General features: G+C 49.3%; 1 protein-coding gene across 3 annotated transcripts in view; it reads left to right on the top strand.

Annotated features, from left to right (window-relative positions):
- The window catches only part of ZNF276 (zinc finger protein 276), a 921,405-nt gene that overhangs the window by 178,376 nt on the left and 730,538 nt on the right, over positions 1-12,491 (top strand). For all 3 annotated transcript variants that reach the window (XM_069635568.1, XM_069635570.1, XM_069635569.1), the window contains exon 2: positions 8,570-8,879. In XM_069635568.1, the coding sequence (XP_069491669.1) occupies positions 8,570-8,879 (310 nt within the window). The remainder of the gene's footprint in view (positions 1-8,569; positions 8,880-12,491) is intronic.

The raw sequence follows: 12,491 nt of genomic DNA, 5'->3' as shown, positions 1-12,491 counted from the left end.
GGTAATCCCGGTGGTTAACAGAAAATTATCAGCTAAATACCGGGTGTCTTCTGCTGACCCTGAATATTTATCCAAACACCCAACCCCGGAGAGTCTGGTTGTTCAGGCAGCTACTTCAGCAGGTAGTAAATCGGCTTACCCTACTGTTCCACAGGACAGGGATGATAAGAGATATGACTCTATGGCCAGAAAAGTATTTTCCGCATGTAGCATGGCGTTGAAATCCATCAATGTTACTTGTACGCTCGCAAGGTTCAGCCACACAATTTGGGAGTGTGTTTCATTAGCGGCTGACTGCCTCCCGGAGGGAGAAGAAAGGGAAGCGTTTCTCAACATCATTAAAGATGGTAAGGACGCAATGTGCTAATCCCTTCAGACTGGCATCGATTCTGCTGACAGCATCAGCAGGGCCATGGTGGCAAGTACACAACAACCAGGAGATTTGCTTGGTTGCGAAAGTCTGGTTTTGCTCCAGATGTGCAAAGCAGACTCTTGAATATACCCTTTGACGGCTCTTCTTTGTTTGGTAAGAAGGTGGATGACAGTTTAGAAAAACTACAAACATCAAAGGCAGCAGCAAAATCCCTATGAGCTGCAATCCATCAGATACCATATCGCCCCTCAGGAACCTCTTGGAGAGGTAAGTCCTTTCGCTTTTATTCCGCATTCGGAAAAGGCAGAGGATAGCCGGTTCAAAGGGGTCAGAAAAAATTCACCCGAGGTGGACGGGGTAAAAATACGAAAGCTGCAGCAGGTGCCTCTTTACCCTCGGCATCTGCATCAGCCGCCTCCAAACCTTTCTAAGGACTCTCCTCACAAGACACCAGTAGGGGGCAGGTTAACTCAACATCTGGCGGAATGGCAGGCTATTATGTCAGATGCTTGGGCATTGGAGACAGTTGCCCAAGGTTACTGCCTGCCCTTTCTACGCATCCCTCAGAGTCATCCACCGGGGAACAGCTCTCTGAAAGTTCCAGATCCGCTCCTCTTGCAGGAAATTGTAGACCTGCTAGAGAAAGGTGCCATAGAACCGGTACCTGTAGCGGAGAGGAACAAGGGCTGGTACTCCCCCCCCCCCCCTACTTTCTCATACCGAAGAAAGACGGAGGACTGAGACCTATCTTGGACTTACGAGAATTGAACAAGTTCCTCAGGAAAGACAAGTTCAAGATGGGAACTCTCTCAGATCCTTCAGGCCCTGCAGCCCCAGGACTGGCTGGTATCTCTGGACCTCCAGGATGCTTATTTCCATGTGCCAATCCATCTCAAACACAGGAAATACCTGAGGTTCGCAATTGGCGGCCCTCATAATCAATTACGAGTTCTACCATTTGGGCTGACCTCCGCCCCGAGGGTCTTCACCAAACTAATGGCGGTAGTGGCTGCAAGTCTAAGGAGGGAAGGGATCCACGTCTACCCCTACCTGGACGATTGGCTGATCAGTGCTGTATCTTCGGAACAAGCTCCGATCCAGCTAGATTATGTCTGCCACTTCCTTCACAAACTGGGCTTCTCCCTCAATTTAAAGAAGTCACAGATGATACCATCACAGAGACTCCATCCAGTTCATTGGAGCGGTCCTGGACACTTCCCTGGGAAAAGCCTCGCCACCAGAGGTGAGGGCTCAAGATATTCTGCCGATGGTCACCAAGTTTCAAAATGCTCAACGTCACCCAGCCTTCAACTTTTTGAGGTTGCTAGGCCTCATGGCACCCTGCATCTTCCTTGTGCCAGAGGCTCACCTGAGAATGAGATCTCTTCAGTGGGCACTGAGAACTCGGTGGTAGGAGTTCTCAGGGAGAAAGACAGTCCTCCTTCAGGTTCTGGACAAGATGGCTCGAGACCTTCAGTGGTGGGCCTGCCAGGAAAACATCTTGAAGGGGGAACTGTTTTGGCAACCATGGCCGGAGATAACAGTAGTCACAGATGCCTCACTCACGGGGTGGGGAGCCCATACCAACGACTTGACCATCAGCGGTCGTTGGTCTTCATCGGAGTCCAGACTACATATCAACCTGTTAGAGCTGAGAGCAATCAGACTAGCGCTGAAATCTTTTCTGCCATCTGTACAGGGGAAAAATGTCCTGATAGTGACAGACAACACAGTGGCCATGCATTACCTTAACAAAAGAGGAGGCGTAGGATCACTGCCACTGTGCAGAGAGGCAATGCAGCTCTGGTTTTGGGCAATTCAAGAAGGAATCTCTCTATCGGCAGTTCACCAAGCCGGAGAGAAGAACTTGACGGCGGATGCTCTAAGACGGCAGGGCACAGTCTCCCACGAGTGGAAACTAGCTCAGGAAGTCCTTCAGGAGATCTTCGCCCTCTGGGGAACCCCTCAAGTGGATCTGTTTGCCACCAGTACCAACAGAAAGTGCGATCTGTTTTGTTCAAGGGAATTTCCCCCGAGAGGAGCTCTAGGGGACGCATTCGTAGTAAACTGGGAGTTTCCACTCCTGTACGCGTTTCCACCAGTCCCTGTCATTCCTCAAATGTTCAGGAGGTTGAGAAGATTCCGGAGGATCATGATCCTAATTGCCCACGACTGGGCCAGGAGAACGTGGTACCCGGACCTTCTGGACATGTCCATCTGCCCTCCAATTCGTCTTCCACTCAAGGAGAATCTTCTTTCACAGAAGGGAGGTCAGGTTCTCCATCCAGACATCAGAACCCTCAACTTTCACGCCTGGCTTCTGAAAGGTTGAGATACAAGAACTGGGACCTCCCTGATGACGTCATGGAAGTGTTGCTTTCAGCCAGAAGGCCAGCAACAAAGTCTTTATGCCGCTGCCGTTGGAACAAATTTTGCAGCTGGTGTAGAGAAGAGAATATCGACCCCTTTTCATGTGGTACACCAACGGTGTTATCCTTTCTACTCTACTTGGCAAATTCAGGCCTTCAAGTTGGCACTATCAAGGGTTATCTCGCAGCGCTATCGATCTTCAAGCGCACTGCGGAGGAGCCTTCGTATTTCAAATTACCCTTAGTAATACAATTTCTAAAGGGATTAAATAATGTCTACCCTCCAAGACCTTTCCAGGTTCCTTTATGGGACTTAAATTTAGTCTTAAATTGCCTGATGGGTACTCCTTTCGAACCACTCCACTCTTGTTCGCTAAGATTTCTCACCGTTAAAACTGTCTTATTAGTGGCTTTAACATCTGCTAGAAGGGTGAGCGAATTACAAGCTCTATCTTGTAAACCCCCTCATACAATTTTTCATAAAGACAAGGTTGTCCTACTGGTGAAGCCTAATTTCCTCCCAAAGGTGGTTTCTGAATTCCACATCACTCAGAAAATTACTTTACCTTCATTCTATCCGCCTCCCCATCCGGGGAAAGAGGAAGGAAGGCTACATAGGCCGGACCCAAGGCAGGCTTTAAGCTTTTACATCAGCAGACTTGCTAGGATTAGGCAAGCAGACCAACTGTTCGTGGGTTACACATGGCACAAGTTGGGACTACCGATAACAAAACAAACCATTTCCAGATGGATTATTTTGGCCATCCTGGAATGTTAAAAACTGGCAGGGAAAGAGCCTCCTCAAAATCTTAGGGCTCATTCAACCAGGGGTATCGCAGCCTCCTCGGCCCTCCAAAGAGGGGTTCCAGTTCGAGACATATGTGCGGCTGCCACATGGTCGTCCGCACATACCTTCACAAGATTTTACAACCTGGATTTCTTCTCTAGTCAAGAGACTAGGTTTGGCAAAGCCGTATTACATTCGGTTCATTCCTAAAAGGAAACTTGGCATTTTACTCCCACCTCCAATTGCACACCACTGCTATGGGAGTCTATCAAAGATAAGAAATACGTCGGAGGACACAATCCCTTCGAAGAACAAGTTACTTCTTACCTTGTAACGTTCTTAAGATGGGATGTTCCTCCGACGTATTCCTTATTGCCCCTCCCGTCCATCCCTGCAGTAATACTTCCCTTGTGGTTGCAGCTACGCTCCTTCAAAGTCAATAACCAATTCATGTAAAACAACTGTTAACGTCAAAACGGAACTGAGCAACGGAGGCTGCGCGAGTCTATTTATATGCGTGGTGACGTCGGCGCAGATACCGAGGCCGTCGAGGGACATCGGCTCGAGGGACGTCGACGCGCAGCGGCCTCTACTGAAAATTTTTTCCGAGGCCAGCAAGCTGGGAGATGATCTATCAAAGATAAGGGATACGTTGGAGGAACATCCCATCGAAAGAACGTTACAAGGTAAGAAGTAACTTGTTCTTCTACTCATAGCTCCGTGGTGGCCGCCCATGTTTTGGTTCTCAGAACTTCAACACCTGTCGGTGTATCCGCCAATCACGTTACCAGTAACTCCAGATCTTCTTCACCAAGGGGAACAGCAGATGTGGCACCCCTCCCCACAATCGCTCAGCTTGGCGGCATGGTGCCTGAGTTCAAGTCTTTAGAGCATCTGAATTTGTCTACGGATAACATGCGCATTATCCAGGCAGCCAGGAAACCCTCGACCAGATGTCAGTACAAGAGTAAATGGTTCAGGTTCTGTCATTGGTGTTTGGAGAAGAAGTTGGATCCAAGGGTGGCCACCATTGACACGGTGCTGTCCTTCGTGTCCTCCCTAGCAGAGTCAGGGGTTCATGTTCTGTCATGCAGAATTTACCTTTCAGCGGTTTCCGCTTATCTTTCTACAGACCAGTGCTCTTATTTTCTGAGTAACCCAGTGGTTCAGAGGCATTTTGCAGGGTTGACACGCCTCTACCCTCCGGTTCATAGTCCGCACCCGCCGTGGGACCTAAATGTAGTCCCGACGGCGCTGTGCCATAAACCCTTTGAACCAATGGCTACAGTGGACCTCAAGTACTTGTCTTGGAAAGTGTCCTTTTTGGTCGCCGTTACGTCAGCAATGAGAGCGAGTGAGCTCCAGGCATTGTCGGTGGAGCATCCTTTCTTGGTCTTTCACAAGGACAAGGTAGTCCTTCGGACAAACCCTGCCTTTCTACCGAAGGTAGTGACCGAATTCCATCTGAATCAGTCGATCTCCCTACCAGTCTTTTTTCCGAACCCTGCCTCTGAGGCTGAGAGGGTTCTACACTGTCTTGATGTCCGAAGAGCTCTTACGTTCTACCTGGACAGGACTTCCGAGCTTAGGAGTTCTTCTCAATTTTTTGTGACCTTCGGTAACCCTCAGGGCAGGCAGGCGTCTAAGGCAACTATTTCTAGGTGGATCGCCGCCTGCATCACGGAGTCTTTCACCGTCCAAGGGCTGAAACCTCCTAAGGGTATTCATGCACACCTGGTGCGGGGTAAGGCAGCCGCGGTTGCTTTTCAGAAATATGTCCCCTGGGAGTCCATTGCTAGGGCAGCTACTTGGGCCTCCCCATCTGCTTTCTGTAAGCATTATTGTCTCAACATGAGCTCAAGAGCTGACGCTCAGTTTGGTCAGGCTGTACTGAAGAACCTGTTTCAGTAAGGGGCATTTCCATCCACCCATAGTTCCTGTAAGGAGTGCTTGGGAATCTCCTATAAGTATGGAGGAAAGGGGACGGGACGTAGGAGTATTACCAGGTTACTCACCGTAGTGACCACCTTACTCCTAGTCCATAGTCCCCTTTCCTCCATACGCCCGCCCGCCGTCCCCTCTAATAAGGTTCCTCTGTTATTGCTAATGGGTCTTTGACCCGGCGATAGAAAAGGACTGATGGGTGAAACGCGGGGCGGAGCCAAAGTGGGCGGGGTTACGGCCGCGTGCCGGGCCCCGCGCAAAACAGAGAGGAAGGATGCATTTTTGGAAAAATGTGGATGCTTTTTACAAAGTGCTCCGGTCCCGTCTCATAGGACGGAGAGATGTCCCATAAGTATGGAGGAAAGGGGACTATGGAATAGGAGAAAGGTGGTCACTACGGTGAGTAACCTGGTAATTCATACTTCCACCACCAAATTATCACTGCTTCGGGAGTCCATAAGTAGATGAGGAATACGTGGGAGGACACAATCCATTCGAAGAACTAATTTCTTACCCCTGGTAACATTCTTTCGATTCGATGTTCCTCCCACGTATTCCTCATCGCCCCTCCCAGCCTACCCTGCCATAGCATTTACGTGTTCTTACGCTTCACGCTTTCTTGGAGCCTAGGGTCTATGGTACTCAGGGTAATTCCTCTTCAGGAGGGGGAAAAAAACAGAACTGAAGCCAACGGGTGCTGCATGCGCAACTTATACTGATGATGACGTTGACAGTCGAACGGAGACCCTCGAGGGACATCGACTCGACGAGAAGGCACGAATCGTCCCGTGTCAAAAGAAATTCCAAAGCAGCTTAAGCTGGAAGGATAATTATCATAAAATGAGGAATACGTGGGAGGAACATCCAATCGAAAGAACGTTACCAGGGGCAAGTAACTTGTTCTTCTGTGCGTTGTGGCAGTCACATGCCTGAGGCTAGGGATGTGTTGGGGAGAATTCTCAAAATGTGCTAATTCCTCTCTTCCTTAGAGACCCCCAGTCCTTTTGCTGAACTTTGGGACTTTGAACTTTTTAATTCTGTTTTTCTGTGTTTATTTCTTTTGGTTATGGAGTTTTAGACCACTCCATAGCCATCATCTTCTTTGTGTGTGTCACACAGCACCCTCAGTGCGGTGATGCTGGGATGTCTTTTTAGACTTCCAACAGGTTTAAATACCTTCTCTGGGATAAACTACTGTTTCCCAGATTATGTAAGGGTAAATTGACTTTACTAGTCATTTTAAATTCCTAGACCCAGCACGCACTATCTCCCTATAGAATGCTGGAGGGGTTACCTAGTATCTGTATAGTAACTCATGTAGCAGTCAAATGTTACCCTTTCCTATCAAAATGGCTGGTGGCAGTGGTTTTACAATGAACTACCCTGATTTTTCCCGACCGCAAACACTGGTAGCTAAAAATCGCGGGAGCCATGTTTTTCAAGATGGCGCCTTAAGCCCCTTTGTTTAAAAAGGTCCCGGTCTTCTTTTTTTGCCATTTCTTTTTGGAATGGTCCTTCTAGAGTTTGTCTTTGCGCGCCAAACTAGACTGAAGACCGCCTCTGGCACCTTAGTGTTTCGGGTGGGCAGGAAGCTAGGGAGGTGCCCGAAACTCCCTGTGCTTTAGTCTCCTAGGAGACCCAAATGCACTCTGGCGTGATTGGCTGGCTGACTGTCCATCAAGCCACCCTGCTGGGTGAAAGGCAGCTAGGCTGGAATGAATGGGAGAAAACTGTTTAAAAGGCGAGTCTCTTGGACTGGAAAGCAGAGTCGACCACTGGAACGAAAGAACCGAAGACGAGCTGGAAGTGGAGAGCTGCTGCAACAGCTGGACCGTTGGTTTCCTGGTGAAGCCCTGCTGCAGGTCCGAATTGCCAAGTTCATCTCGACAGAGAAGCCCCTTCAAGGACGACCTCTTCCTTTGAGTTGGTGGGACCAATCAACTCATAAACCACCTGGGTACCCTTTTCGGAGCTGGTTAGGATTAACCAGGGGGAAGGACACCAGCTTGTGTGCTTGACGACAGCTACTCGAACCGAAGATCTTCCATTTTACCAGCTTGTTTGACCTATGCCTGTGCAGTGCAGGAGTCCCTCGATGTCCTCCCTCTTGTCCCCACGACTGAGGCTCAAGAACAGCAAGATCTGCAGGAACTGCCAGGAACCAACGTCTTCAGCTGCATCTTTTCTTCATATTAAGGTACTGTGCCAACCCGATTGAGAGAACTTGCCTCTCGCGGTCAAAGTTTTTGAAACTTTCCCAACTTGCAGGCCTAATCAGCTTGTGACCAAACCATAATTCTTTTTCGTACAAACTACTTCTGAGAACTTTGGCAAAGACTTACTGTTTACTACAAGAAATGCTCTTTCCTTTCCAAGACACTAGCCCATTGACTTCGGCCCAGGCCAATTGAACTGAATCGAGTCCTCTAGTGAACTGAAACTATTTGCATAGCCTAAGAAAGTATTTGTGGTCTATTTTATTAACTTGTGCCTTTTTACTCCCATTTAAAGGGACTGAAATGCCGCTTTGCTCCTATTTCAGGGGAGCCTAATTTACTCAGAAATCTATTGGTTTGGTATTGAAGTATATTTGTGTATGATATTAGGTTGCCTCCTTCTAGTGAATGTTTCTAAATGACTTTGTAATAAAAAAGTGTTTTACCAAGAAACCTTGAGTGTAAGTGTCTACTTGAACCAATGTGATTTTAAGACCTTTGTGTAACATCCTTTTACTGCTCACATTCCCTCTTGAGATAAGCCTGGCTGCTCAGCCTGCTACCAAAAACTGTGTAGTACAGAATTATACCAAAGGTTGGTTTTGCTTACACCTGTAGTCTTAATTGTATGTGGTGGTTCCAGAGGGTACTGCATGCAATTCTGCTTAACAGGATGGGATTTGGATAAGCCTGGGATCAGGGGACCGCTGCCCTGGTACTTCGAACATTCACCAACAGCAGAGTACTGCGAGAAACCTGGGTGTCAGAAAGAATTGTAGATATGTGGAGCGCAACCTGATTGTAGCATCATTTCTATAGATATTTTCTGATGGATCCAAATGCAATGGCTGCCTTTATTCTATTTATTTTTGCTTTACAGGAGTTGCCAGAACATTAACTACTGGATACTGCCGCCTTTGCCATGGTAAATTTTCTTCTCGAAGTCTTCGAAATGCCTTTGGAAAGGTTCCAGCAATGAGCGAAAGATCGAATAAGCAACGTCGTGCAGAGAATGTTTTTTTTGCTGACTTTAAAAGACTGCTTGGTGTTGCAGTACGGCAGGATCCTACTTTATCTCAGTTTGTTTGTAAGAACTGCCTTGCACAGTTTTATAAATGTCGCAGTGTCCTCAAGACTTTTATGCAAAAGGTTAACTCGTCTCCTACAAGCGGTTTAAAGACTAAAAGCAGGTATGCATGCCTCACTTTTTCACTTTACTCTGTTCAGTTTTCAGTCCTTTCGGTTTACAAACTTATGTTTATTTTATTGAAAGATTTCAACATTTTATTTTTTACATTTGCAGCATTACTTCCTAAAACCTAATAACACCACGAATTTCTGTGCATTTTCCAGTTGGTAACTAAGCTGTTATTAAACAAAATAAGAATAGGCCATTTCACTGAATAAGGCACCAAACCGTGCCACCTAGTAGACGTCACTGGACATCAGATTAGAGCGACACTGCCATGCATTGTGTGTGCATATTCAATGAAAAGCTTGCTTCCCCCCCCCCCCCTTGGAGAAAATAGCAATTGTCTTGCAGGGCAGTGCTACTTTAAAACTATACAAAATGGCATTGCCCTTTAAGGCATGACCATTTTCTGCATGGAGCAAAAGCAAATGTTTTTTTCAGCTAATTTTCATACCCATGATTCATTGCCATGTTGCTCTCATCTGAGGGTGACATTCCAGTGATGGCTTCTCGGTGGCACTATCTTAGCTGAAATGGCATGTTCTTCTCTCACATTGCAGGTGGAAGGGTGTTTTCTCACTTTTTTAAACTTACTATAGTATTGATAGTGTTTGGTAAACTTAAACAATAATTAATTTTACACTGCCCACCTTGGCTCCGCCCCGCGCATCGCCCATCAGTCCTTTTCTCTGCTCGTTCGGGACTGGACGCACTTGCATCCTCGGAAGATTTTCTTCCCTTTTTTCATCTCTAGCTGTCGCTAGCGATCGTGGACTAGTCTGTCTACGTCGTTCAAACTAGACTTTTCAGATTGTTCATCGTGTCACCGTCTTTTCGCGAGGGCGGATCCCCATCCTCTTGGTTTAGAGTGCTTGGGTCCGGATCACCGTTGGGACTCCTGTTTTTACTGCAACTCCCTTTCGGTCCGGGCACTTCCACGTCGGTTGGAGCGGTGGGAGGAGGTGTTCCGACGAACTCCTCCTTCACATTTTCAGGCTTTCATCGACAAGAAGAAGAAACGCCCGGTAAGTTCTTTACTTTTCAGAGCACCCCGGCCAGGGGATACCTTTCCGGGTTCCTCTCGGGCCGGGAGGGGCGTTGATCGCTCTGCCAACGGGGTTCTCCCTGAGTTGGGCCTAATAATTGTAACAGAGTTTACTCCAAGGGTCTCCGTTAGGGGCCTGTGGATACCGGAGTACGCTCCGAGGCCCCTCCTGTGGGGGCTGTTTGTGGACCCAGTTCTAGTGAGTCGTGGGGTACCGGAGCTCGCTCTGAGGCCTCTCTGTCGGCTTTCCTCAAAAATAAGACCGGGGTGCGCCCCGAGGCCTTGGGCCTTGCTGTTACCGAACGGATGTTCGAGGCCCGCGCAGATAAGGCTGTTACCGGACCTGGGTCCGAGGTCCCTCGTCCAGAGGCTAAAGCTACCAACAGTTCTGAGAGGCCTGACAAGGCCTTGTCGGTGAAAGCTGTTTCTCACAGTTCCTGCTCTTGCGGTGACACCAGACCTGTTGAGGGGGCAAAGAAGCAAAGTTCTTCTTTTACCGGCAATGCCGAGGTCCTTCCTTTGAAGGCTAATTTGGCGGTTGGTATGTCACAAAAACATTCCAGGCCTCACAGTACCGCCTCTGCCGAGGTTCCTTATGTTAAGGCTAAAGTTAAGACCCCTGATCCATCAACCTCACTTGCTCACGTGCCGCAGTTCCCCTCAGGTGAGGACAAAATGGCGCCCGTTCCCGCCACGACCGCGGTGGCCGTTTTGGGTGCTACCCCTACAACTATGCCATCGGCCTCAGGTGTAGGGCTCGGCCCCTCGGGTTTACATAGAGTCCCTTGTGCGCATCCTTATCGGCCAGTTTATGACTGGAACGCTTGGATGACTCTTCCGCACAATGTTTTCGTTGCCTGTGGGGTCAGCACCGTTGATTTATGTGGATATGTCGGTGGAGGGGCCAGTGTGGCACCTGTCCCTGTTACGTCCCTGGATTTGTCCACCTCATGAGAGGCCTCCTCAGGTTCCGAAGCAGTCTCCGGAGGAAGCTTTTTTCGGTACATTTCAAACGCTTATGCGTACCAACCCCATGAGGGAGTATTTCAAAGGGCTTTTTAGGGAGATATGTCCTCCCGTGCCTCCACCTGTTCCTCCGGTGGTTCTGTCGGCGCCTCCCTTGCCTACTGTGCCTCCCCCGACTCTTCCGCCTTTGCCCCCATTGTCCCCTGTGGACAAGGCAGCGCCCGACACGGTTCAGCAGGATCCTGATCTGTCGGATGACGCACAAGGCGATCAGGACAGCGGACCTTCCCCGCTCTATCGGAGCTTTTCATGATCGGGCACTGGACATGATGAACTTCTTAGAAAGACGCAGGAGGGCGTGCTTTCTGGGGCATTCACCCTGTCTCCCTTGGAGCGTACCAGCCTGTTCTTGCAGAAGGACGTTCTGGCCGAGGTCCGCAGAGTCTGGGAAAAGCCACACTCAGGACTTTTTGTCAATAAGAAAATTGACGCGAGATGCAGGCTGCACTCTTCGGAAGAGGTGGCCCTGTCGTCTTGTCCGCCCCCCTCCTCCACAGTGGTGGCTGCGGCCACTTTGCAGTCCAGACCTGCAGCTTCCTCCTCCGCGATGGCTTCTGAGGTCTTGGGAAAGGAGGACAAGCTCCTCGACTCCCTGTGGAGAAAAATCTTTGCCAACTCGGCCTTGCAGCTCAAGCAGACCAACGCTGAATTGATATTGGCGGGAGCTAACGTGCGGATGTGGAAAGGTCTGTCGGAGTTTGAGGAGTTTATCTCGGTGGAGAAGCTGGAAGACTTTAAAGGAGGCCTTTCCGATGCCAGGGTCTTGGCCCATGATCTCCTGTAGGCTGCGGCTCACCACGTAGACACCTCGGCTCGGGGCCTTATGCTGAGGGTTGATACCTCACGGCAGGCGTGGCTGCATGCAACTAAATTTTCAAAAGAAGTACAGAACAAGGTGTTGGACCTTCCGTTTGATGGGAAGGAGCTCTTTCAGCTACAACAGACGTAGAGCTCACCAAGAAAGGATGGCAATCGGACAGCTAAGTCCTTGTCTGTCCTGGTTAAGGCTCCTTTCAAAACCCAGAGACCGTTGTCGCAAAGTCGACCTTCCTCTGGCTTTAGGTGCTTCCTCGACCGCAAATCTCGCAGAGTGGATACCCCTGTGGAGAATAACCGCCATAGGCAACAACGGACGCAGTTTTTCTCCCGCTCCTCAGCCTCCTCCTCAGGTTCAGGTGGCACCGCCACCGATAAACCTACTAAATGAGGTTTTTCCACGCTTGCACGAGACCCCGTTGGGAGGACGCATTGCGTCTCATTGGGAGGCGTGGCAGGCCATCACAGAAGACAGATGGGTCTTGTCAGTCGCTCGAGCGGGCTTCCGCTTACCTCTACCCCCTACCCCAACCCTCAACCTTCCTTTTCAGCGGTCGGACTCGCCCTCCCTCAAAGCCGAACCTCAGAGCTGTAGAATCTGTTCCCCTTGGGGAGCAAGGGGAGGGCTTCTACTCCTGGCTGTTTACGGTGCCCAAACCCAACCAGGCTGGCCTGCTCACCATCCTAGACCTTTCCCAGTTCAATCTTTTCCTACCCCAGGAG

This window comes from Ambystoma mexicanum, chromosome 1q, assembly GCF_040938575.1.
Source record: "Ambystoma mexicanum isolate Mex_15411 chromosome 1q, UKY_AmexF1_1, whole genome shotgun sequence".
NCBI classification, from domain to species: domain Eukaryota; kingdom Metazoa; phylum Chordata; class Amphibia; order Caudata; family Ambystomatidae; genus Ambystoma; species Ambystoma mexicanum.
This window is presented reverse-complemented; position numbering and strand designations above follow the sequence as displayed.